Source organism: Pseudorasbora parva, chromosome 13 (genome assembly GCF_024679245.1).
Source record: "Pseudorasbora parva isolate DD20220531a chromosome 13, ASM2467924v1, whole genome shotgun sequence".
Classification (NCBI taxonomy): domain Eukaryota; kingdom Metazoa; phylum Chordata; class Actinopteri; order Cypriniformes; family Gobionidae; genus Pseudorasbora; species Pseudorasbora parva.
This window is the reverse complement of record NC_090184.1, coordinates 35,207,788-35,232,679: the sequence shown is the minus strand read 5'-3', so window position 1 is coordinate 35,232,679 and position 24,892 is coordinate 35,207,788. Positions and strand designations below refer to the sequence as shown.

General features: G+C 37.8%; 4 protein-coding genes across 4 annotated transcripts; all 4 read left to right on the top strand.

Moving 5' to 3' along the window:
• Positions 1–38: 38 nt before the first annotated feature.
• mrpl55 (mitochondrial ribosomal protein L55) lies at positions 39–1,227 on the top strand. Its single transcript, XM_067414146.1, has 3 exons — positions 39–259; positions 667–868; positions 1,011–1,227. Exons 1-3 carry the CDS (start codon positions 210–212, stop codon positions 1,158–1,160), a joined length of 402 nt encoding a protein of 133 aa, XP_067270247.1. The 5' UTR covers positions 39–209; the 3' UTR covers positions 1,161–1,227.
• A 278-nt stretch (positions 1,228–1,505) lies between these two features.
• Positions 1,506–10,377, top strand: slc5a9 (solute carrier family 5 member 9). The gene is made up of 13 exons (XM_067414138.1): positions 1,506–1,673; positions 1,769–1,840; positions 2,165–2,269; positions 2,410–2,574; positions 2,972–3,077; positions 3,161–3,241; positions 3,323–3,528; positions 4,330–4,465; positions 4,632–4,739; positions 5,520–5,670; positions 6,479–6,647; positions 6,784–6,999; positions 9,318–10,377. The coding sequence occupies exons 1-13, from the start codon at positions 1,545–1,547 to the stop codon at positions 9,657–9,659; spliced, it is 1,986 nt and encodes a 661-aa protein (XP_067270239.1). The 5' UTR covers positions 1,506–1,544; the 3' UTR covers positions 9,660–10,377.
• Positions 10,378–11,005: 628 nt separating this feature from the next.
• Positions 11,006–17,748, top strand: gclm (glutamate-cysteine ligase, modifier subunit). The gene is made up of 7 exons (XM_067414137.1): positions 11,006–11,273; positions 12,984–13,049; positions 13,580–13,664; positions 13,750–13,806; positions 16,164–16,366; positions 16,459–16,573; positions 16,673–17,748. Exons 1-7 carry the CDS (start codon positions 11,151–11,153, stop codon positions 16,843–16,845), a joined length of 822 nt encoding a protein of 273 aa, XP_067270238.1. The 5' UTR covers positions 11,006–11,150; the 3' UTR covers positions 16,846–17,748.
• An 887-nt stretch (positions 17,749–18,635) lies between these two features.
• On the top strand, positions 18,636–24,811 carry dnttip2 (deoxynucleotidyltransferase, terminal, interacting protein 2). The gene is made up of 7 exons (XM_067414134.1): positions 18,636–18,787; positions 20,802–23,071; positions 23,205–23,343; positions 23,432–23,527; positions 23,818–23,982; positions 24,203–24,312; positions 24,469–24,811. Exons 1-7 carry the CDS (start codon positions 18,713–18,715, stop codon positions 24,569–24,571), a joined length of 2,958 nt encoding a protein of 985 aa, XP_067270235.1. The 5' UTR covers positions 18,636–18,712; the 3' UTR covers positions 24,572–24,811.
• Positions 24,812–24,892: the final 81 nt, after the last annotated feature.

Genomic DNA, 24,892 nt, shown 5'->3' with positions numbered 1-24,892 from the left:
CATTTCTAAAAGTGAACAAAAATCCGAACAGAACAGACAGCGGAACTATTGAAAGCTGCAGTACAAGTTTCCAGACGGAGCATGTGATGCTGACACACATGCGTGCCGTATGTTGATGGTGACCTTCTTCATCTTGAAGAGTTGTGCTATTTTCTTTACACACTTATGAATATATTTAATATATAGCAGTTTACAGGGTTGCAAATATTATGACCATGGCTTTAAATGCATTTGGCCAGCCGTGCAAGAGTTTGTTTAGGTAAGTAAATAAGTGAACCGATTGCACCTTAAGTTCGCTCGTCTTTTTATAGTGTGATAGTCTTTGAATACGTTTGTAATGCCTTTTAATTTTTATACATATGATATGCATATACATGATGTAATGTATTAAGTTTTAAGTGAAGCAAAGCCACTAATTGTACCCGTTTAATGTATATTAACTACCATTTAAAAAACCTGTTCATGGAAGATTTTTATTGTCTTATCTATTTCCCCTATGGCAAACCTGAAAATAACTGACTTCGCACTGAATAAAATCAAATGAGTCGAGTTCTGAAGCTACGATATTGTTTTTTGTCTTTTTTGTTTACAAAGCATTATTTTTCTATTATACTGCAGCTATTTTTGAACCTCAGATGTTTAATGTCCTTTTCTTGTTTTGCACAGGTGTCTTCAGTCTGTTGTCACCCACAGGTGTTTGCAAGCCACGTCCACATTTCACACCACAGTCTTTCAGTCAAACTCCAACCGAACCTGTGTGGTCCGCTTTGGGAGGCAGAAGTATGAGAGGATGTATCCAGTTCTTTTAGTAAGACCTGACGGGTCCACCATCAACATCAGATATAAAGAGCCCAAAAGAATAATGAAGGTTAGTGGTTTGTTTGTATCCTAGATCCTTTTCCTAAATGTCTTCTATAACACTCATACAATAATGAAGTCAAGCTTTAGAAAACGTACCTTGGGTGTGTGTTTTGAGTCCATTATCATTGACAGCTTTGACTTTTTGTCAGATGCCTGTGGACATCACCACCCTCTCTGAGGAGGAGAGGAAAATCAGGATGCGGAAAAGAGAACCGAAGAAGTCAGTCACACAGAAATTGGAGGATTTTGAGGATGATTTCAAAGTTGATGATTACAGCAAATTCTGGAAGAAGAAATGAATGGACAGATGCAGTTGAATTAAGAGTATTTATGATGTCTCGCATGTACAAAATTTTTGTTTTATAAGTCACTCTGCAATAAAAAAAAAATGGAAAGTTTGTAGTCAGTTTCTGTCTTTTTATTTAATTAAATGAACTGAACAATCCATTAAATATATATATATATATATATTGCTGTATACATTGCTGTATACACTTCCTTCCTAAAACATGAACTGTTACCTTCAAGTAAATCAGTTTACAGCGTCCTCACATGGTGATGTGTATCTGTCATATAATATGTAACTCGTGCATTCTCAGCATTCTCTGGAGCAAGCTGATTAATTATTAATGAAATCAGCACCTGCTTCAAAGTTCACACTTTCGGCTCGGGCATTGTAGAAAATGCCAGCTTCACCTGAGCCTGTAACGGGCACCCCAGAGCCCGAGGTGCCAGCGAAGTTTACTTTGGAGGCTGCTGATATTGCTGTAGTTGTAGTCTACTTTGTGTTTGTGTTGGTAGTTGGAATATGGGTAAGTGAAAGTTTGCAGCCTCTTTGGCAATATTTGCACTGATGTAGATAAATTGTGTCAAATTTTTGATGCTAAGTGAGATTTTTAATTTGTAGTCCTCAGTCAGAGCAAACCGTGGGACAGTGGGAGGATACTTCTTGGCAGGACGAACCATGACATGGTGGCCAGTGAGTTTTTGTGTATTTATGTGGTTTACTCTTAATAATAAAGCTGGAATAATCTTGTGCATGACTACAAGGAAGAATCTTAATTTTCAAAGCCCTGGAACTGCAACCAGGAAAAGGGAAATGATTGCAGTCTCCTGAAAGAATTTATTACATGTAAACGTACTGATTAGATATGTATCGTTTAACATTTAAATTAAATGTAACTTAAAAGTATGATTTTGACGGCTGATTTTGTGTTTAGTGTGAAGAGATGTTTCTTTCAGCTTGAATTATCATAGTTTCCTTTAGATTTGAGAGTGTTTTCTCAGTATTGTGTTTCCACAGATTGGTGCCTCTTTGATGTCCAGTAACGTAGGCAGTGGTCTGTTCCTTGGATTAGCAGGGACAGGAGCCGCGGGGGGACTCGCAGTTGGGGGATTTGAGTGGAATGTACGGCAGACAATTCCTCATCTTATGAGCTTTCAGTGTTGTAATTTTTTAATTTGTGAGATTGCAGTCTGTCTTGGTTATTTGGTTTTATTGCTTCACTTGCTGAAACAAAACATCTTATCAAGTGTGATGCTCCATAGGCAGCATGGGTCCTCATTGCCTTGGGCTGGATTTTTGTACCTGTGTATATTTCTGCTGGAGTGGTCACAATGCCGGAGTATCTGAGGAAGAGGTTTGGGGGTCAGCGGATCCGAATCTACATGAGTGTGCTGTCTCTCGTCCTCTACATTTTCACTAAGATATCAGTAAGACTCCTTATTAAGCTATATATATATATATATATATATATATATATATATATATATATATATATATATATATATATTTACTAAAACATTCAAACAAACAGAAAAACCCATGGGGGGATGTGCAAATTAAAAGCACACGGGAGCTCAGATTTTTGGTCCCATCTTTATATTGATTGCCTATATATTGTTTTAAATTGACCTTTATGTTAATGATATTATAATGATAAATACATAAAAAATGCCACATACTAGCATGCTGTACTATTATACTATGCTATTATCATAAAAAAAGTAAATGAGCAAAAATACAGTATGCTATTGTCTACAATAAGAGTAAACCGCAATGCTGTGCAGTGTACATATAATAAAGTTAATAACTGTTTTTGTTTTTCAGACAGACATTTTTTCAGGGGCTTTATTCATCCAGGTATCACTGGGATGGGACCTGTATGTCTCCACAGTTGTGCTGCTAGCCGTCACTGCACTCTATACTATAGCTGGTAATAAAACAACGCTGATATTTTAGATATACTAATGTCTAAATGTGATTCTAGTTAAAAACTGGTGACTTGTCTTAATGCAGGTGGGCTGACAGCTGTAATCTACACTGATGCCTTACAGACTGTCATCATGGTAATAGGAGCATTTGTCCTCATGTTCATAGGTATAGATCCCTTTTTTATACAAATGTACAATTGTATTAATTATTCCTGGGTAAGTAATTTCAAATGAATTTCCCCTGCAGCATTTGACAAAATTGGATGGTACGAGGGTTTGCTGGTTCAGTATAAGAGCGCTGTACCTGCTATCACGGTTCCCAACACCACTTGTCATCTTCCTCGCTCTGATGCCTTTCATATCTTCAGAGATCCAGTGACAGGAGACCTTCCTTGGCCAGGCTTGATCTTTGGACTCACGGTTCTTGCCACATGGGTGTGGTGCACAGACCAGGTGAAACAGAATTAAAAGACAATCTATGATTTTACATTTTTAGTCTCTTTAAAGCTTAATTGTTTTACATCAAGCAATTGCATATATTTAAAAGGGTAAGTTCACCCCAAAACGAAATGTATGTCATTAAGGACTCACCCTAATGTCGTTCCACACCCATAAGACCTCTGTTCGTCTTCGGAACACAGTTTAAGATATTTTCTATTTAGTCCGACAGCATATCTAAGTGTATGCACACTTTACTGTCCATGTCCAGAAAGGAAATAAAAACATCATCAAAGTAGCCCATATGTGACATCAGTTACTTAATTAGAATCTCTTGAAGCATCGAAAATACATTTAGGTCCAAAAATAGCAAAAACTATCGACTTTATTCAGCATTGTCTTCTCTTCCGTGTTTCAGCAGTTTGGCAGTTTGACACGCGATCCAAATCATGAATCAGTACGCTGAATCATTACTGTTTTAATCTTTATTTGTGGTAAATCATAGTCGAATTCAAAATAAAGTCGTAGTTTTTGTTATTTTTGGACCAAAATGTATTTTCGATCCTTTAAGAGATTCTAATTAACCAAATGATGTCACGTATGGACTACTTTGATGATGTTTTTTATTACCTTTCTGGACATGGTCAGTATAGTGTGTATACTTGGATACGCTGTAAATATAAGGACTAAATATAAAATATCTTAAACTGTGTTCTGAAGATGAACGGAGGTCTTACGGGTGTGGAACGACATTAGGGTGAGTCATTAATGACATAAATTTCATTTTTGGGTGAACTAACCCTTTAATGTTTCAAGGTGATAGTGCAAAGGTCTCTGTCTGCCAAAAACTTGTCCCATGCCAAAGGTGGTTCGGTACTTGGTGGCTACCTCAAGATCTTCCCTATGTTCTTCATTGTTATGCCAGGAATGATCAGCAGAGCTCTTTACCCAAGTACGCTCACTCTTTCTTGCGTTTTCTCTAGATTTATACATTTATTTACAAAGATTTATTAAAACCAATTAAATGTTGTGTTTTTTTGTGTTACTTTAATGGACTATCTACATTATTAATTTGGTTGAATGCGTTTAAATAGTGTGATGGTGTTTGTATTTTTTAGATGAAGTAGGATGTGTGGATCCTGGTGAGTGTCTGAAGATCTGCGGGGCCAGTGTTGGCTGCTCTAACATTGCTTACCCAAAGTTAGTTGTGGAGCTCATGCCAGTGGGTATGACAACCTTTTTCATTTAGCTGAAATTTTCCTTTTTGTCAACTATAGTATCATTTGTCAAAAAGAAAAAGCTAGCAAATAATGTTTACAAACTAACAATTATTTTAGCTTCTTATAGATTATATAGCATCATAATTATATGAAAAAAATTAAGAGACCGCTTAAGAAAATGTGATTCATTTGACCAGGCCACCTTCTTCCATTGCTCCGTGGTTCAGTTCTGATGCTCATGTGCCCACTGTCGGTGCTTTCGGCAGTGGACAGGGGTCGGCATGGGCAACCTTATCTGGTCTGCAGCTATATAAACTGTGTATTATGACACCTTTCAGAACCAGCATTAACTGTAATTTGAGCCGCAGTAGCTTGTCTATTTGATCGGAACACACAGGCCAACCGTCGCTCCCTACGTGCATCAGTGACCCTTGGCCGTCCATCACCCTGTCGCCAGTTCACCACTTATCCTTCCTTGGACCCCTATTGATAGATACTGACCACTGCAGACTGGGAACACCAGTTTTGTAGATGCTTCTGTCGTCTAGCCATCACAATTTGGCCCTTTGCCCATTTTTTCCTGCTTCTAACACATCAACTTTGAGGACAAAATGTTCACTTGTTGCCTAATATAGCTCACCCACTAACAGGTGTCGTGATGAAGAAATAAGTGTTTGAGTTATGAGAGTTATTATGACCACCTGTCACATTGCTCAGCCTCTGCACTGCACTATTTTTCTTATGCTAATCTATTTATTTTTTTCTTTCACTGTATTTGTGTTGTAGGTTTGAGAGGTCTGATGATCGCTGTAATGATGGCAGCACTCATGTCCTCTCTCACCTCTATATTCAACAGCAGCAGCACTCTGTTCACTATGGACATTTGGCAGCGAATCCGGCCCAGGGCCTCTGAGAGAGAGCTCATGGTAGTGGGCAGGTAGTTTCTGTTAAATGATTTTTGGAAAAACTCAAAGGGGTACTTCAGTGCTGGAAAGATGAATCTGTATTTAAACTGTCTCATGGGGATGAAAGACTACAATTCCCAGAATGCTTCGCTGCCCTGTGAGGCCATTCCCAAAAACCACCTACTGGATTACAGTGACTGAGTTAGAGAACAGACACTACTACAATTAAATACTGAACGTGTCTGTTCAATATAACGATATAACTCAGATTAGGAGTCAGATTATTACATTTAACGTCATAAATGTGCTGATGAGCTCTCGTGATGAGAGCTGAGGTAATCACGACCACATTCGCGGCATACATAATCAACGCGTGTTCAGTCTGGGACGTTTTCAGTTCATGCCTTTGGAAGCTTAACTTTCATAGATATTAATTTGAGATGTTAAAACACTTACATTGCTCAGCATCCGTTTAAATGAATGCCTGATGTAACCCTTTAAGAACCCTTCAGTTTGGCACATTTTTCACAAAGTATCTAAAAGAAATGAATATTATCATTATAAAACTAGTTTAAATAAAGTGGAACTGGTCCACCACCAATTCCTCTTTGTTGTTTACTACATCAGGTGGATAACTACAATGCTGGGGTTTTGTTGGGCTGTTTTGGTGTGGTAAAGGCACAGCACACATATAACAGAGCTCAAATCCATTAGATATACATGCAAACTCTCAGTGAAGTGTGAGGTCAAAATAAATCAAAACAGTTGTCTTTTTCCATATATACAGCCTCCTGACTTATTTGCTTTGTCTTAATTGCTGCTGTTTATTTAAATCTATAGGGTGTTCATTTTATTGCTCGTTGCCCTGAGCATTGTGTGGATTCCTATAATTCAAACAGCTAATAGTGGGCAGCTGTTTGACTATATTCAGGCCATCACTAGCTACCTGGCACCTCCCATCACTGCAGTGTTTATTATGGCCATCTTTTGGGGGCGAGTAAATGAACAGGTGAATTAATTAACTTTTATCTGATTTGTGCTCATTCAAGAAAGTGAAAGTTAAATTGCTCATCACATTTAATGCATTTCGTTTAAGAAGATTGTAAAACATCCAAGTGAAGCTGCTCTCTTTTATCTTTGCACAGGGTGCATTTTGGGGTCTGATGGTGGGACTAATAGTTGGGACAGTGAGGATGGTTATGGAATTTGTCTATGGCACCCCATCATGCGGAGAGAAAGACCTGCGTCCCGCCCTGCTGAAAGATGTGCACTACCTGTATTTTGCTCTAATCCTGCTTGCACTTACAGCTCTGATCATCACAGCTGTCAGCCTCTGCACTGCGCCTATTCCAGAGCAACATGTAACTATTAAGCGCAATCCAAAATACATACACATCTAAAAAAAAATGTTTTTAATTACACGACTCTCTGAAATGCTTGATTCAGAGGTCAGTTATTCCCTGATAATGACCCCTCAAGGGCCGTATCTGGGGCCCTGGTGCAGGTTGTTGCTCTGAGTCCCCTTGAAATAGTTTTTTTTCTACACCATTCGGTTTAAATTATTTTGTGGGGTGGAGGTCCCCCTCTGTAGAAAATCACGTTCCTGGGGGAGGCCCCTAGAAAGTTTTTTTCCATTGTCTGTTTGTGTAATTTATTAGTTTTTAATTAGTTTTAATATTGCTATTTAGGTTTCATTTCTTTTTATTTCAGTTTTAGTTATTTATTTCCATTTAATGATTTTTCTATTTAAAATTAAACTTATTTCAGTTTATTGCCAAAGTAATAGTTACGCACTGCTCCAAGACTTGGTTTGAAGACCCAAATGCAGTTTCAGGGCCAGGGGCGTAGCACCAAATTTTGGGCCCTGGGTACAAACCATCTTGCTGGGCCCCTGTACCATGTATGTGTATGTATAGAAAACTGACTTCTAAGGCCCCCCCCTGCCTCGGGCCCTGGTTACTCAGTACCCTTTATCCCCCCAGTCCCACGCCCCTGTTCAGGGCAATCCACAATTGTAATCCATATAACAGGTAAGAGTCAAAACCACAGGGCAAACAATTCAGATATTAATAGTCCAAGCCACAGGCAAACAGGAAAATCCAGGGAGACAAGATCTAAGGGAAACTGAGACGGAAAACCAGAAAATAACGCCCAGAAATGCGGTATAACAAGTACAAGACTACACAACCAATGATCGCAATGGTTAATACAGACATAGAGAGTTAACAAGGTTAAATAAATAAATAAAAAAACAGCTGAAACTAATCAGGATAATGAGTTTGCCGCTGGAGCCCGCCCACACGCTGTTTTGATTGGCTGTGGTTTTTCATTGATTTGCCGCATCTCATAGTCGCGTCTGGTGTGGACAGACAAGTTGCATGTCGCTGGAATCTTATCGCGTCGATTGTAGTTAGGACACGGTGTAACCCTAAGAACATCTTACATTCTTAGTTTTAATTTAATTAATTTATGAACCATTTTCATCTATATTAAAGGGTTAGTCAGTGTTTCCCAACCGGGGTGCCGAGCAATCTGTACCGTTACACCCCTAACGTAACGTATGCGGGCTGCCACAAAATTTACAACGTTTTCAAAGGGTGCCATGACTGAAAAAAGGTTGGGAAACACTGGGTTAGTTCACCCAAAAATGAAAATTCTATCAATAAATTACTCACCCTCATGTGGTTCGACACCCGTAAGACCTCTGTTCATCTTCGGAACACAAATTAAGGCTTTGACAAATTGAAACAAGAATTGTTTTTGTGTGCAAAAAAACCCCTAACGACTTGTATAGTGAATTCTATGGTGACTTGTATAGCCGATTTCAAAACACCGCTTCATAAAACCTTGAAGCATTTTGAATCAGCGTATTTATTCATGAATAACAAAAAAAAAATTCTCTGCTTCATAAAATGATTGTATTGCCATTGTAGTGAGATGGGCTTTGTAACAACATCTTTAGTGCCTTTTATGGGTCTTGAGAGAGGAAATGCATTGGTGTCAATAGAGGGCTTTCTGAGACTATTTTAAAGGTTTAGTTCACCCAAAAATGATCATTCTGTCATCATTTATTCACCCTCAATCGGTTCCAAACCTGTATGAATTTATGACTTCTGCTGAACACAAAGTACAGTATTTCGAAGAATGTTAGTAACTAAACAGCTAATGGGCCCCATTGACTTCCACAGTATTTTCCCCCATATTATGGAAGTCAATGGGGTCCATCAACTGTTTGGTTACCCACATTCTTCTAAATATTGTAATTTGTGTTCAGCAGAAGAAATAAATGCATACCGTTTTGTAACAACTTGAGGGTGAATAAATTATGGCAGAATTATCATTTTTGGGTGAACTATACGTTTAACAAAAATATCTTCATGGAGGTCTTACGGGTATCAAACGACATGAGGGTGAGTAATTAATGACAGAATTTTCATTTTTGGGTGAACTAAACCTTTAATGTCCAAGGAGGCTCTGTTGCCCAAAATAGCCCAAATTATCTAGGCTATACAAACACAGAACACACTGGCCATTTAATTTCTTTATAATTAGCATTAAAAGCAAAGAAAACATGTACATTTTTATTTATTTATATATTTACAAAAAAACATTACATAATTTATGATATTTTAGCTATAACACACACTGACCTAATAATAACTCTTATATTTCATTTCAGCTTGTACGTTTGACCTGGTGGACAAGACACAGTAAGAAAGAACGTGTGGAGCTGGAAAACCCCTGGGCTAGAGGCGCCGAACCAGCAGGTTTTGATCCCAGCACTGGAGAGTCAGAGGGGTCGAATGAGGACACGCCTGCATGGTGGAAGCGTGCTGGAATGTGGCTGTGTGGTCTCTCCCATGGCCATGCGGCTAAACAAGAGGTGAGTGAGGAGGAACGGCAGGCTCTGGAAAAGAAACTCACGAGTATTGAAGAAGACCACACCTGGAAGACTGTCTGCAATATCAATGCCCTCATTTTACTCACTGCCAATGTCTTTCTTTGGGGGTACTTTGCTTGAATACAATATAAAGTTCTGAATAACACTTTTTTTTGGAAAGAATCTTACCAATAAAACACATGTAGATGTCTGCACTCATTTTATAAACTGCCATTTTTTTCTTTTATGTACAATAAAACTTGTGAATTGTATATTTTTGTTATATATAATTTCAAAGAGTATTGATGCTTTGATTTCAAAGTAAGGCTTTGATTTTTAAGTTTATAAAAGCAGTTTGATGGCACAGTTATAATTAAATATAAAATATTTGGGGGTTTATAAGACACACTATGTCATCTATTTGACTGCATTGACACTATTGGATGAGAAGAAAACTTGGAGCTGGAATATGGATGACGAAACTATTGTCTTCTGTAAAGCTGCATTATAGCTGATTTGTTTTTGTTTCATAATTGATGAATTTTGCAATATCAGCACATTTCGAACTGAATCGAATTAACACTGAACTAATTCAAACTGAAGAACCACAATATTATTTTTTGTAGATCTCCTTATAGCTAAATTTAACTCAGTTATTGAACTAAACCAAATCAACATTGAACTGACTTGAGCTGAATAAGGACACTATTGTCTTCTCATATTTGATCAAGTTTGCATCATTCATCATGTTCCTGTTTAAAGCTGCTTTGAATTTATAAAGCGCTATTTAAATAAAGCTGACTTGACTCAAATTATTTCTGCTGTGTCATAATGACAAACTATAATTTCTCAAACAAGTTCTCAACCAGGGGTGGGGCATCACCCTGGGGCATCATAGGGATGTAGGGTGACTCTAAATGATATATATTTGTCATTATTCAAAATAAAGGGCAAGGGAGTAAAGGGTAAGATGGGGGGTATGTAGAGGCACAGCAAAAAGATTGTTAAAATAAACGCTGAGTTTAGAGCACAGAAGTCTTGGTCTGACTCTGACTCCTCTATCCAGTGGGCACGACAGATACAGAAATAGCCAAGAACCCATGCATAATAGGTAAGCACGGATTCATTGAGATAGACAAGAACGAGTATTACTCTGGAGTATTTATTACAACGCATTAAACTCCCCTCAACAGATCACGAACAAAGATAGGCACACATTTGGGATTCCTATGTTTCACTTTTGGTTTCTGTAAATAAAGCCTGAAAGCCAGAAGCTTTGTTATTGTTACTGCAGACACTCCAGAGGAAATATATCAGCCTATATAATATCCTTTGAATATTACGTTGGACAATAGCGGCCCTTTTATTCAAAAAGGCTGAAACTTACTTTAAATGACTCTTCCACTCCACCTCCGGTTATCCACGCCAGGTTTTCTAGCGCAACTCATCCACATTCTCATTGTGGGCGTGTCTCTCTGCTTTAACCTCCTCTCTACTTGAATGAACTACAAGTGCAAAGTCATACTACATTGGTTAGTGTGTGCGAGAGAGGAAACATTGTAGCCGTCGGCATTTTACGGTTAATAGTTATATAGACAGCACTTATTTCCAGTCACCGAATTTCACGGAGTAATGGAGTCTCATGTAAACGCGAAACGGCTCTTTAATCACGCGACAACCCTGAAGCTTCACACTGGAAATTTAGTCAACCGCAGTCGACTTAAGAAGAAATGTCCGTCTTCGCCTAGTGAGGAGGTAAGTGACATGGGTTTGCAGTGCTTATAGCGCATTTTTGTCCACCTTGGCAGGCAGCACAGGCATGACATGTTTTGTAGTGTGATATGTTCGGTGAATGAGTTTGACCCCGGGCACCCCCATTATTTATGTTTATACGGTCTTCGTTGTGGTGTTGAGAAGTACGATTCTTTTTTGCGTATCGGCTCCTTTGGACGGTTCATTTCACCGAACCGGTTCGCAGATTCATTTAAGTCGTCAAGCGTTCCTTGAGTTCATCACACAGCATGAACGAACTTACCTTTAAAATAAAAACGTGTATATTATTAAATACGTATTATTTTCAATATACAGTGGGGTTATTTAGTTGCATAATTTGGATTTTGTGTACAATTGTTTTTTACTTTTCTTCGATATTGGAATGCGACATACCATACATTTTTTTCCAGCCAGTATAAAATAAAAAAAATTACAAATATATATTTTTTTTATTTCTTATATATAAATTAATTTTTATACCGAAAATATTGATGGTATGACCATCCAATTCCACACATTCCAATATGACGAACGAATCGGCTCACAAGAACGATTCCTGGGCGAAAAGATGTGATCTGTGGTCTGATTTCATTAATGACGTCACTGACTAGTTCGCGTCGGTCGTGCTGCTCATGACATGAAACTATGCAAAATGTGGTTAAGCAATTTCTATGCATCCCACTGTTGTTGCATATACATTCAAATGATGATGTTTTGGTTCTGGCATTTGTTTGTACTTATGTATGTGACCTGACCAGACATGATGGAATGAAGGATGATGCAATTGTCATGCTGATTGATGTAGTTTTCAAAATCAAGTCTCCCAATCTTAATAGTTGACAGACAAATAAATTATGCATTTTTGTATACTGGCCAAACCCTCTCTGTTATCCCATCATAAAAATTTACTAATACACTTGCATGGGCCTGAAGACTTAAGATATTTATTTAAAAAAATCATATTTACATTTTATCTGAGGAAGTTGCCTGTGAATTGCGTCATAGCTGCGTTACCCTCGGTTTCCGGTTTTATTTACGCTTTATTTATTTATTTACGAACAAGTGTCACAGCCGCCGCCGAGCGAACGCACAGAGTAACATCATAACATCATAACATCATAACATAATTGTAAACACACTTAAATGTATCTAATATGATAAACAGAGCTGCGTTACCTCATACTCATGACTGGAAAAGCGGAAATGACGCTGGCGACTGTGTCCCGTCATAGTAAAAGTCCCGCGGCTCACGACTTGCTTCATACTACAGTAACGTTTATAACCGCATCCATAAACATGATTTCTGCCAGAGTCCTATCCCGATTCTTTCCTACTGGCTGTGAGGTGAAGGCCACATGTCCCAAGATTCTTTCAAGAAACCTTTTTTTTTTTTTTTTTTTTTTATAGTGGATGGAAAAGTTACATAGTGTAGCTTTAATTATATTTTTGCATTTCATTTAATTGTTTTAAATTAATTTTGATCAAATTAATTTAATTCATAATTAAATATATTGTAAAATAGTATTATTTAAAATATGAAAAACCAACGTAAAATATTACTATTAGCTAATATTATGCCAAAAGCCTACAGGGCCAAAAAAAAAAAAAATTGTGTTTTGTTTCATAATATTTGGTTTGTTCTCTGTCCTGTTAGTTAAAAAGATTTGCAATGTTGTCTGACTCAATCCTCAGCTTCAAGACTGCATCCAAGGCACATTAAGCGAGTGGTTCGCCGCAATGCCGTCACCAATTGACTCGGTAAGACCTTGCATGACACTTATTGTGAAAGGAAAAAGCTTGAGAACTTGTAAACAAGCCATTTTAAACTAAACATATGTCATCTTTGACATGTTAAAGAGTTGCATGAAGTAGTAGCCAAAATGACTTTCTGAACATAAACAGTTGAGCACTGTGGATTGTGGGAAAGCAAAACATCTGTCTCTTAGCACCATTAAAGCATATAGGCACTGGGATGAAACGACAGTTGTTATGGTGATTGTTCATGGCATGGGGCCAGTGTGCCTCTCTTCTGGCTTATTCTGCTCAGTGAGTGGAGAGTAAAGGTCTTAGCACACAAAAGCTCAGGCTTATTGATGCATTCCTTTTATGCAGTCCATTAACAAGGTGTCTAATGTTTTCACATGCAAAGTAAAGTGACCAGGGAACTTCATAGACAGAAGATTGCCAAAAAAAATGATGCAACAATAATGCATAATCCAGTAAGTGACTGGATACTTTCCATGGTAGCATGGTTATGCAATTCAGTAACCCTGTTTTTTCTTCCTCAGGAGCTTCCCAGTGTTTTGGACTGTACCATTCCCGAAAACACAGAGGCCATCACCCCAGAGGAGAGAGAGGAGCTGAAGGTGTCTGGTGAGGATTGCTGATGCTTTGTGCATTTAGTATCACTGTTGTAGTGTCTGTGCATGTTAGTAAATGTGTTTGTTTATCTTCACAGTCAAGCTTTTTCTCACTGAGCCACGCCGCTCATCGATTAGAAGTGCAGTAGATGTGGGTAAGTTTAGCTTAATATGATAATTTATTATTCACATGTTTAATGGGTAAAACTGAATATGGCTAAGGGTATGTTTCCTTGCCTGAACTAAAGCCCTATTCGGACTGGATTAGTTTAACATGGGGACGTGGGGGTAAAGTAATTATTACCAGAGGTTCTCTGTGATTTTAGTCCCGTCCGAATGTGCCATCTCGGTAATCATTACGGACAACGTCAGTAAAGATTACCGAGACTTTTACCTTCTGTAAAAAGGTCTGGAAAAATGACCTCGGGTAATACTAATCCCGTTCGAATAGACCCGCTGTAAAAATGTATGGTAAAATTCCGTCATTTCCTGTTTAAAAGTTTTTAAAAAAGCGCATTTTGCGACCTTCGAGGCACTTGAAGCATTCGGTTGCATTGTAGGTGGTGGGACAAATCTGTGGAAAATGTCCAGTATTTTCCGCATATCATTTAAAGCAAAAAGAAGATCAAAAGCACTTATTAGAGGTACAACACATTTTAGCTCTAGGAAAGTGTCTATTACCAACATAATCCAATCAGAATCGTTAGACTGGACATAACTGTTTATTTAAACACACATATATATATTGGAGACGGAGTTCAGACTGGCGCTCAGGTTGTGTGTTTGCTCACGTTATAACGGTAAGGTCATACGCACATGACGTCAAGGAGGAGCGTAAAGCGAGTTACTCCTCCCACTTCTGGTAGTTTTACTGAGATGTCTTATCCCGTGCGAATTGGCCATTAATATTACAGACGTCCTGAGGTAAAATGACTTTACCCCCATGTCCCCATGTTAATCTAATCCCGTCCGAATAGGGCTTAAGTGACGTTTACGACTCTATAAAAAAAGACTGGGCCATCTGACCAATCAGAGCAGAGTTGGCTCGAAAAGGAGGGGTTTAGAGAGACTGAATCCCAGTGAACTCTTCAGTGAAGTTGCCACTGATTTTAATTCAGTGCTGTGACATATTTCCAAGTGAAAAAAGGACAGGGTTTTACTTCAGCGCTCCTCCTATCCATCTCTTATCTCCAGACTAACGTTTGGAGGGGAGTGGTTAAGGATATTCAAACCCAAGCCCTCAAACTGCCATCATTGGAAAGGTAATGCCATTCCAGACCGGAAGTTACTTTTTTAGATATTGATTAAAGATTACCACGGCAAACTATTTTTTTCTGTGTATTAACTTGCAAAGATTAATTGTTCCCCCTAAAACCTGTAATATGTGCTAACAAAGTAAATGAGATTTTAAATAATCAATGAGGTCCATATATGATCATGGTAAATTATTATTATTTTTAATTACCAGTAGTTTTTATGACCCCTGTCTGACCCTTAATTATGATTATAAATTAATTTAATAATTATTATAATTCTAGTTTGTTTGATTTATTCATATTTTTAAATAATATTACTTATTTGACTTTATAAATTCCTCACTAAAATGTTCTGAGAACATGTCTAATTTAAGAAGCTTAACAATAAACGGATCAATAATGGCAGTCATTTTTTAACAAGTCCCATCTGTGGCAGCAATTTTTTAATCAACTCTGAATAACAGACAAATCTATTAAATTTAATCAAATGGTTTATTTTTTTGCAAAAGAAGAGCCAACAGTCATAGAGCCATCCTGAATGTCTGCTGAGCGTTGTCTGCCAGACTAAACAATTGAGTTTCCTCTTAAACCCTTTCCAAGGTCAGCATCGCTGCACTTCTGTACTTTTCCACACATTCTCAAATAACCCCATCTGTCTAACCCTCAAAATTAGATGAACCATGACACCTAGGGTGATGAGACCCACATTTATGTGGACGGTGACCTCTAAGCTGGTCGCTTTGCTCCTTCTCTGTGGATTTTAACTGTAAGGATTTAAACTCTCATGCATAATGATTAGAAATAATTTTGTTTAATTCAAATCTGCTTAAAATTGCAGAATGTATTACGTCAATGTATATACAGTACTGCTTTTTTTTAAAAGAAGTTTCCACATATTCACCAAAGCTGCATTTATTTGATCAAAAATACAGTAAATAGTAAACATTTCTGTAAACTGTAATATTTTGGGTATTTTAAGCCATTTCATATCTTTTAAAATACATTTTCAGCATCATTAATCCAGGGTTTAGTGTCACGTGATCCTTCAGAAATCATTCTAATATGATGATTTGGTGCTCAAGAAACATTTCTTATTATTATTAATGTTGAACATGGTTATGCTGCTTAATATTTTTTGTGGAAAATTACTTTTGATTAATTAGTTATTTAATTTTTTTTAATGTGCTCAAACTTGAACAGTAGTGTGAGTATTAATTTCAGATCATTTGACAGTAATTCCCCTCTGTGTTGTTCAGCTTGTCTTTCGTTAGGCGTATCTCAGCTGGACTCTGTGATCATTGCTCCGCCTCCTCTCCCCGAGGGCGAGGCACAGACGCTGGCCCACCTGCAGCCGCTGTGGGAAGAGCTGGAGAGTCTCGTGCAAAGCCAGAAAATTGCTGCCATCGGCACGTCGGATTTGGACAAAACCCTCCTAGAGCAACTCTACAACTGGGCTCAGGTCTGCTATATCCATTTTTTGCTAAATAATTTACAATGGATTCAAAAAGGTAAGGTTTTTTTTTCTTTCTCTCTCTCTTTCATGCTATGCAGATAAAGCCGAGCAGTAATCAGGTGAATCTGGCCTCATGCTGTGTGATGCCTCCAGACCTCACTGCATTTGCTAAGGAGTTTGACATACAGTTGCTAACGCACAATGACCCCAAAGGTGTGTATTTTGTGCGGAGCTGCATGTACGAACTGGCTCTGCCATGTACAGTAATTATGCAGGAAATCTAATATTGCCAATCTTTCTTTTTGTGTCTAGAGCTAATCAGTGCTGTAGGCTTCCAGGAAGCAGTCCAAGGGAGCAGTAAGGACCTGCATGTGGCCGACTGGAGGCTGGAGTGGGTTTTGCGTTACTCCATCATCGTCAAGAGCAGAGGCATCATAAAAGCAAAGGGATACATGGTTCATGCTGAAAAGAGCAGCGACCATTAACATGTCCTGTTTAAACAGGTTTTTTTTTGGTTTCTTGAAATGTATTCTACTTAATTTAGGGAGCATATTTAATGCATATTTTACAGGGTTTTTTCTCAACACACTAAAGTGAGTTTGAATTTTTGAAGGAGCAAAAATTCACCCATGCCTCTTGACTAATTCTTCCGCTTGATTAAGAATATTTGCTGTTCTTGTAGATAAATGCAAAGTGCCTATTTTTCCTGTCTTGGCCTGGTTGAATTAGGACAATTATTACATTTAAAGCAATGGAACAGCAAATGATTTGTAAAAAAAAAAAAAAAGATTTATAGAAAAGATGCACTTGTATAGCTCTGATGGTTTTGGTGAAATACTTTTGGAGAATTTTTCCATTTTATTTAAAAATGTTTACCACATTCTTTTAAAGAGTGGGCCACATAGTTTTAGATTTTTACCTTAATTTTAAATGTCAAATTTTAAGTCTTGCAGGCATTTTAAGTTTGTATAATTTATTTTGACTGATGCTTTGCATGGAATGTTCAATAGATTTTGCCTGTTGTCAATGGATTCTCTTTTGCAAGCCCTTTTTAAACTGAATGCTTTGCTTAGCAGAGATTAAAAGAAATGTTTGAATATGTAACTGTATGGGATGCTGTTAACGTGCATGGCATGAACAGCATTGATTCATTGTATATAACAACACTGGAAAATTCCACACTTGAAGGAAAATAATGATCATAGTTCCAGTATCTAGTGAGAATATATATTTTTACTTGTGTTATTTATTCACGTTATGACGATTCCTGTTGGATCCAATCGTATAAGATAGATTTTTCATGTACCGTACACATTACTATTTTCAAATCCCATATTGTTTGTTAAAAATAATTAATTCGGTTTATAAACTTCAGAATTGAACATGAACTGGCATTGGGTTTTCATTTATTTTAGTGTTTGTGTTTGTGTTTAGACAGCGAAAAATAAAAGTTTTGACATTTTTAATAGTAGTGAATCAAATTTAGAAAGTAACACCAAGGCTGAATCCGAAATCGCCCCCTATACCCATAAACAGACTATTTGAAGGGACAGCCATTTGTAGTTGTTTCTGAAACCGGCCGTTGAGTGCACTCATGCACCGCAATAGCGAGTTGACCGAATTCGCTCACTTGTTTTCATTTACTTCTTCTTCTTCTTCTTTTTGGTGTTTATTGCATTGGCGGTTGGCAACCTAACTTATTGGTGCATTACAGCCAACGACTGGAATGGAGTATGGATAATGATATTGTTTGTATACGGCATTTAAATAAACAAACACAAAAAACTATCAAAACAAATAAACAAACTGAAAAATAAAACATAAATAAACAAACAAACAATCAAAACATTATATTATTTTGTATAATTTACTTACTTTAAAAATTTAATAATATCACCATTCAACTTGATATCTGTTTTCCCTAACAAACCTGGCAATGTGAAGTCATGATGTTTTTGCTATCTTAAGTGACTGAATAAGGTGATGTCTCTCATTATTATACTTCACACAATGAAACAGTACATGCTCAACTGTTTCTTGTTTACAACAGTATGTGCATTCCCCAGTTGGATGCTTTCCAATCTTATATAGTGTACTATTAAGTCCTGTGTGACCTATTCTCTGTTTTCATTTACTCCTTCGAGTGAACGGTTTTAGTGAACTAAAGTGGGCGGACTCGTGATTGAGGGTTAGGGGGCAATTTAGGATTCAGCCCAAGACACTGATCCATGTCATTACTTGCAACTCGCCCAACAATGCTCATCCATGCCTTCTTGCATCGGTTAGTCCGGTCTGCGCATTCAGAGGACGCATCTCGCAGGCGGAAGTGCGAACACCGCCATTAACAGCAAGATGGTGGCCACCAGGAGAGGAACACGCGTGGGCTCCCCTGTGAAAAGTACTAGCGATGATAACTCTGGAGCCATGGTATGTAGACTAGTGTACTTAAATAGTTTTAGCCATTTAGTCAATATGTTGCCCGGAAGTGTGGTTGTAGTGCTTGTATGTACTTTACGCAAAAATGAAGCGCCGCATGTTTGCATACTTATTTGAGAAGCTGTGGAGAACTTGTGATACTCAAATCTCATTCACATTTAACATGCTGTTTGTACTTTATATAGTCTGTTTTGAGTTCTCCCTCGACTAAACAGTATACATACATAGTCATACTCTTTGTGCAGCGCTGGACTGCAGGATGAAACATGATTGGATCAACATAACTCTCCACGTGTGGTGTTCCTGTTATTATACAATAAATACGTGTATTTATCCCGAATGTGTATGATAAAATAGCATTATATATATATATATATATATATATATATATATATATATATATATATATATATATATATATATATATATATATATATATATATAATACACATACACAATACACATACATACATACACACACACACACACACACACACACACACACACACACACACACACACACATATATACATGCACACACATATATACATGCTATGTCGTTCTATGCACACATTGTTCTAAGGGCAAACCTACCTATTAAACTCACCAAAATCTACATTTATTTTAAATAACAAAGGCATTTAAATTAAGATGCACATCATTAATTGCAAAAAGTCTGTCTTTGCTTAATGGGTACATTTTTTTACGGTCTATGGTTTGTACCCTTTAAGTACACCCCGTTCCCATTAAGCTCGCATGTTTTTTGTTTGTTTGTTTTAAGTACTTGTTTATTTTAAAACAGTAATTTTTAAAAGATGAACTTAGTGACAAGTTAACCATCAGTTAATACTTAAAGTCTGTTTATGAACTTTAACTACTAACATAGGTGTTCAATGTTGATGAGCTTAATTGCAACAGCAAACTTATTTTTATTTATAAGTTCATACACATGTCATTTTTAAGATGGACTGCTATTATTGAAAATATCTATGAAATTATCCTTTTACTTATTGATGTCACACTGAAGCTGTGATTTTCATAGTTACTGGACCCTTTAGGCTCCCCTTAAAATAATGAGTTCTTAAAAAAATGACAGCAGTGTAAAACTACAGAGCATCAATAAACTGTACATTTACAATATAATGGACTTAAAAGTACAAGCCAGTAATGCCTGTGAAGTAATATGTTAGTGTAGCACACAATCTTATACAGTCAGCTAGTAAGCTAACACTGTACTGTAGCATCTAGCACTAAGTACTATCTTTTGGATCTAACTGTAATTATTTCCCACATCTAGGTTATAATATGCAGAAGTCTAGACATGTATATCATAATTTTGCAATGCGAAGTAATACTTATTGAAAATAAAGGCTTAAACATTTAAGGGGCTTCTGGTGAAAGTTTTCAGGCAGCATTCAAAATGTGAACACATGAATACTCTTATCTCAGTGTGCAACGGTCTTATCTTGAAATTGTAGGAGGTAAAATAGTAACATAGGCTTTAATTGGTTAAGACATCAAGTAGGATGATAATTTTTTTTAAAATATAATCTGCGCTCAAAGACAGTGTCCTTAATGGGTGCTTGAGCTTAATAGGTACATTTACCCTATTGTTTTAAGCGGTATTGTAGCATTGGTGGGAAACAACAATAAAACCTGCCTTTTTTTGTGAATATTTCTAAAGATGATTAATAAAAACATCAAATATGACCGTAAGTTGATACCCACCAATAATATAATTTGCAATCTCTCACTAAGCAGTCGCTATTTTATTTATTTTCATTCTATTTTCTATTTTATTCTATTTTATTTTTATTTTCATTATTTTCAGTGTATTGTTAGTCAAACAAATGTTTGACTAACAATACACAACTATTATTCGACAATTTATAATTGTAGCAAAATAATGTAAATGACATTGTACTTGTGTAAATAAATATGTAAATATTGTTATTTTGATAAGAAATCCTCAAATAATCTGAAGCAAATGTTTCTGTTCTCACAGCAGCCTACTCCTTCGACCAGAAGAACACGGCGCAGAACGCAAATGGAGGAAAACCAGTCCCAGGCAGAACTGACTGGCGACTCCCAGCCGGATGAGTCGAAGGATGACAGTACCGCCTCTTCCTTGGTAGCAAGTCCACCCAAGCGAAACACAAGAAGATCCATGCGTCTCCTTACTGACAAAAAGCAACCCGACTCTACGCATGAAGCTGATGTGTCTGAGTCTGAATCCTGCTGCTCTGTAGTTTCTGATGTGCCGGCGACACCTAGAACCCAACGGAGAACTATGGTCAGGGAGAGGCGCACTGCTCAGGGTGAGGTCTCTGAAGCCGAATCCTGCTCGTCTACAGTGTCTGCGACCCATTCTCGTAGAGCCCCTCGCAGCCTGAGGAAGCGTGTTCTGACTTCAGCGGCCTCAAAGGATGCCGAAAAGGTAGATGACAATGACGATCCATCAGGGGAGTCCTGTAGTTCTGCTGTATCCCTCACAAAAGTTACAGACACTCGTCGGATAACTAGGAGCCATCGGAAGACTTCTGTTCCTACCACTGAAGCAGATCCATCTGAGCCGGAGTCATGCTCCTCCGGGGTTTCCGGCCTTCACGGCTCTGTGGTCCGCAGATCTGCACGAAACCAGAAGGCAAAACCGATCGAGCCGATCCCTTTGAGCTTAGAGGAATCCACAGACACCCCTTCTCTTCCAATGCCCAGGAGAGGTCGTAGGCTTAAAACAGGAATTGAAGACGATGAAAACGACTCTGATGGATGCAAGTCCGGTCCCAGCATGAGTCCCTGGAGATCCACGAGGCGTCAGCCCAAACGCAAAACACTGGTTGGTGCATCCGATTCAGAATCGGTAGCTACTGACGTCTGCACCTCTCAGGGCAGCCCAAGCTCTCAAAGAGGAAGAGGGACTCCTTGTAGTAGTCGAACTGGATCTGCCAGTAGTGCCCATGCGGTTCCTGTAACCAGGACAAGAAGTAAAGCAAGATTGACTTCTGATGTCAGTGATACTTCTGCTGCCATGCCTGAGGAACAGAAAGAGGGTGAGGAGCATGAACTTCATCATGAAAGTATTCAAGTATCTGATGTAGATAAGGCTGAAGACACAGTAGATCAACTGGACAGCACAATTACCATGGAAATTAGTGAAGCCCAAGAGTGCACCATGATTGAGGCGAAAGCTGAAGATACCACTGTAGTTTTTGATCGGGATGGGCCCATTGAGATGCTAGAATCTCAAAGCAGCATGGAAGACATCAAGCCAGTAGAGGATGATGAAACCAAAATGCCTCAAGAAGAACCAGTGACTGAAACCTCTGCTACACTTACTGAAGATAGAGAAGAACCTGAAGATGTTTCCATGGAAAATAAGCTTAAGTTTGTGGAAACAAGCCATGCTGTTGTGGATCAAACATGTTCTGAGCCTATGATGGAGGATAGAGTGGAAGTAGCTGCAGAAAATATTGTTCCAGATGTGGTTGAGAAGATTGAGGATAAGAGATGCTCTGAACCTGTGAGGGAGGATACGGTAGAAGGAGCTCCAGAACATCTGGTTTCAGATGTGGTTGAGAAGATTATTGAGGATCAGAGTTGTTCTGAACCTGTGAAGGATGATATGGTTGAAGCTGCTCCACATGATTCTGTACCAGTTGTGGTTGAGAAGATCATCGAGGATCAGAGATGTTCTGAACCTGTGATGGAGGATACAGTAGAAGCTGCCCCAAAAGATCTTATACCAGTTGTGGTTGGGGAGCATGAGGAAATGGCTGAGTGTGAGAAGAGAGGTGTAACCGTTATTGAGGAAGCTAATGACACAGTTAAAACATTCGAGGATGACTCCGTTACATTAAAGGACCTTGAAGGCCCTTCTACAAGCTCACATACTCGATATATTTTGACCACTACAGAGGAAATTAAGGAACCTCCTCCCAAGAAAGAAATGATCAGTTTACTTGACAGCAGTGAGGATGAAGACAGTGCTGATGAAGGTCTGTCTTCTGGGGAGGAGGGTTGTTCACAAGAAGCTGAAGATGTGGAGAGTGAAGACGATGTGATGTGCCCTGAAGGAAAACGGATGTCACAAGAGGCAGAGACTCATGGTAACGGACTGTTTGTCATAGATACTAGACCTGGACTACAGCCTGAAGAACACTACTATGTTGATGCCAAGCAAACTGAGGAAGAGGATGAGGATGATTTTGTTGATGAAGAGGGCGATGACGATGATGACGGTGATTCAAAAGTGCTCTTTGCTCCCAAAAAGCCCCTGTAAGTTATTTTTTGGCTTCTTTTGTGTTAGTATTAACTTGTTAACCTCTTAAATATTTAGAGCTCTTCATTAAATAATTAAATATAATATTTAAATGATATTCAGTCAACTTTTCTTTTAATCTTTTTTCAGAATGCCACTATCTAGTTCCATTGACACAGGTCTGAAAATGAAGGAACTTGGTGGTTTGTACATCAGTTTTGATGGTAACAAGCCAAAGAATCTCTCCAACTGTTCGAAAACCAAGAAGAACCTGAACAATCAGGATGAGGTAAAGAATCATTTTTGTCTGCATGGGATGATGTTTCAAAGTGTTTTGTTCAGTGAAGCTAAAGTTCATGAAAAATGTATTTGTGTAGCTGCTGAAAAAAAGTGTTATCGTTCCGGATTTTGAGAAGAAAGATGCTGTGCCACCTCAAAAGGAATCAAAGCATGCTGCTAAAAACAAACGGAAGGTAAGCAAACCAGCTCTTGAAGAAATGGATGGGCATTGAAATGAAATCGTCTGTTCTGCTTGTTTAAACTATTCTTAATAAATCCATATAAAGCTTATTCAAATCCTTCTTTTAACATGTTGTCATTAAAGGGATAGCTGTTAGAATTTTTTAATCTTTAATACTCAGGGATAAGAGATTTCTGTTTCCATTCAGATTATTAGAGCAACAGTGTTAAAAACTGTGTTTTTGAAATTGTCATGCTTTCGATTGTTTATAAGCAACATACACATTTTCTTTGTTGTATCCAGGCGGAAAGAGAAAAGACATCTGGTGATGGCTGGTTCAACATGAAAGCTCCTGAATTAACAGAAGAGCTCAAAAATGACCTAAAGGCACTGCAGATGCGCTCAGCCATGGACCCAAAGCGTTTCTACAAAAAGAACGACAGAGAAGGCTTTCCCAAATACTTTCAGGTCGGTTTGGGAGTCTTTATCAGCAGACTTTTCCCCTCTAACTATTTTTCAAAAAGCCATTGTTTCTAAAACAAATAAAACTTGGTGAAAACAAAAATTGAGAATTGTAGAGTTATCAAAATACTGACTTTGCAATTAACCACAGGCATGCATGTTTAAAGAAAGCAGACAATGGCATATTGTTCTATTCTTCTGAGTAAAGTTTAGCTCTTTCTTTTAGGTTGGTACAGTGGTTGACAGCCCAGTAGACTTTTATAATTCACGAATCCCCAAGAAACAAAGGAAAAGGACCATTGTGGAGGAGCTTCTTGCTGATGCAGAGTTTAGAAGGTAAGTTAAAGAAACTGTGGCTGATATGGTTTATATGGAGTGTAATGTGATAAATTATATTCATAACAATTGGCTTTTATTGATTGGTTTCACTATTGTTTTGTTTTAAATTAATTGTGATGTATTAAAACATCTTTTCTTCTTTTTTTTTTAAAGCTATAACAAAAGGAAATATCAAGAAATCATGACAGAAAAAGCAGCACAGTCTGCTGGCAAGATGAAAAAGCACAAGTTCCATAAAAAGAAAGTTAATAAATGATTTCACAAGGCAAATCAATTTTTCTCTCCTGTTTTTTGAACAGGACTTGTTAGCCTTTATAACTACATGGCAACTAAATATTTTTAATTTCAGTAATTATTAAAAAGGCTTTGTGTTAATTCATGTTACATGCAACTTGTACAGAGAGGGAAAAAAATATTTTATACTTTTTAAATAGATTGTGATTGAAAGTGATTACACCTCTGACTGGATTCATAATAAATCAGGTCCAAACCAAAAGTACAGATGTATTCCTTTCTTTTTAACTTTTTATAACATCATGCTCCTGCCCTCCTTCCTGATTTGGCAGGGGACCCACTG

Coding starts and splice junctions, on each gene's coding strand:
- mrpl55 (XM_067414146.1), top strand. CDS start 210: ATGACCATGGCTTTAAATGCATTTGGCCAGCCGTGCAAGAGTTTGTTT. Junction 260..666: donor CCGTGCAAGAGTTTGTTTAG/GTAAGTAAATAA, acceptor TGTTTTGCACAG/GTGTCTTCAGTCTGTTGTCA. Junction 869..1,010: donor AGCCCAAAAGAATAATGAAG/GTTAGTGGTTTG, acceptor ACTTTTTGTCAG/ATGCCTGTGGACATCACCAC.
- dnttip2 (XM_067414134.1), top strand. CDS start 18,713: ATGGTGGCCACCAGGAGAGGAACACGCGTGGGCTCCCCTGTGAAAAGT. Junction 23,072..23,204: donor TTTGCTCCCAAAAAGCCCCT/GTAAGTTATTTT, acceptor ATCTTTTTTCAG/AATGCCACTATCTAGTTCCA. Junction 23,528..23,817: donor CTGCTAAAAACAAACGGAAG/GTAAGCAAACCA, acceptor TGTTGTATCCAG/GCGGAAAGAGAAAAGACATC.
- slc5a9 (XM_067414138.1), top strand. CDS start 1,545: ATGCCAGCTTCACCTGAGCCTGTAACGGGCACCCCAGAGCCCGAGGTG. Junction 4,466..4,631: donor CAGCAGAGCTCTTTACCCAA/GTACGCTCACTC, acceptor TGTATTTTTTAG/ATGAAGTAGGATGTGTGGAT. Junction 6,648..6,783: donor GGGGGCGAGTAAATGAACAG/GTGAATTAATTA, acceptor ATCTTTGCACAG/GGTGCATTTTGGGGTCTGAT.
- gclm (XM_067414137.1), top strand. CDS start 11,151: ATGGAGTCTCATGTAAACGCGAAACGGCTCTTTAATCACGCGACAACC. Junction 11,274..12,983: donor CGTCTTCGCCTAGTGAGGAG/GTAAGTGACATG, acceptor CTCAATCCTCAG/CTTCAAGACTGCATCCAAGG. Junction 16,367..16,458: donor AACTCTACAACTGGGCTCAG/GTCTGCTATATC, acceptor CATGCTATGCAG/ATAAAGCCGAGCAGTAATCA.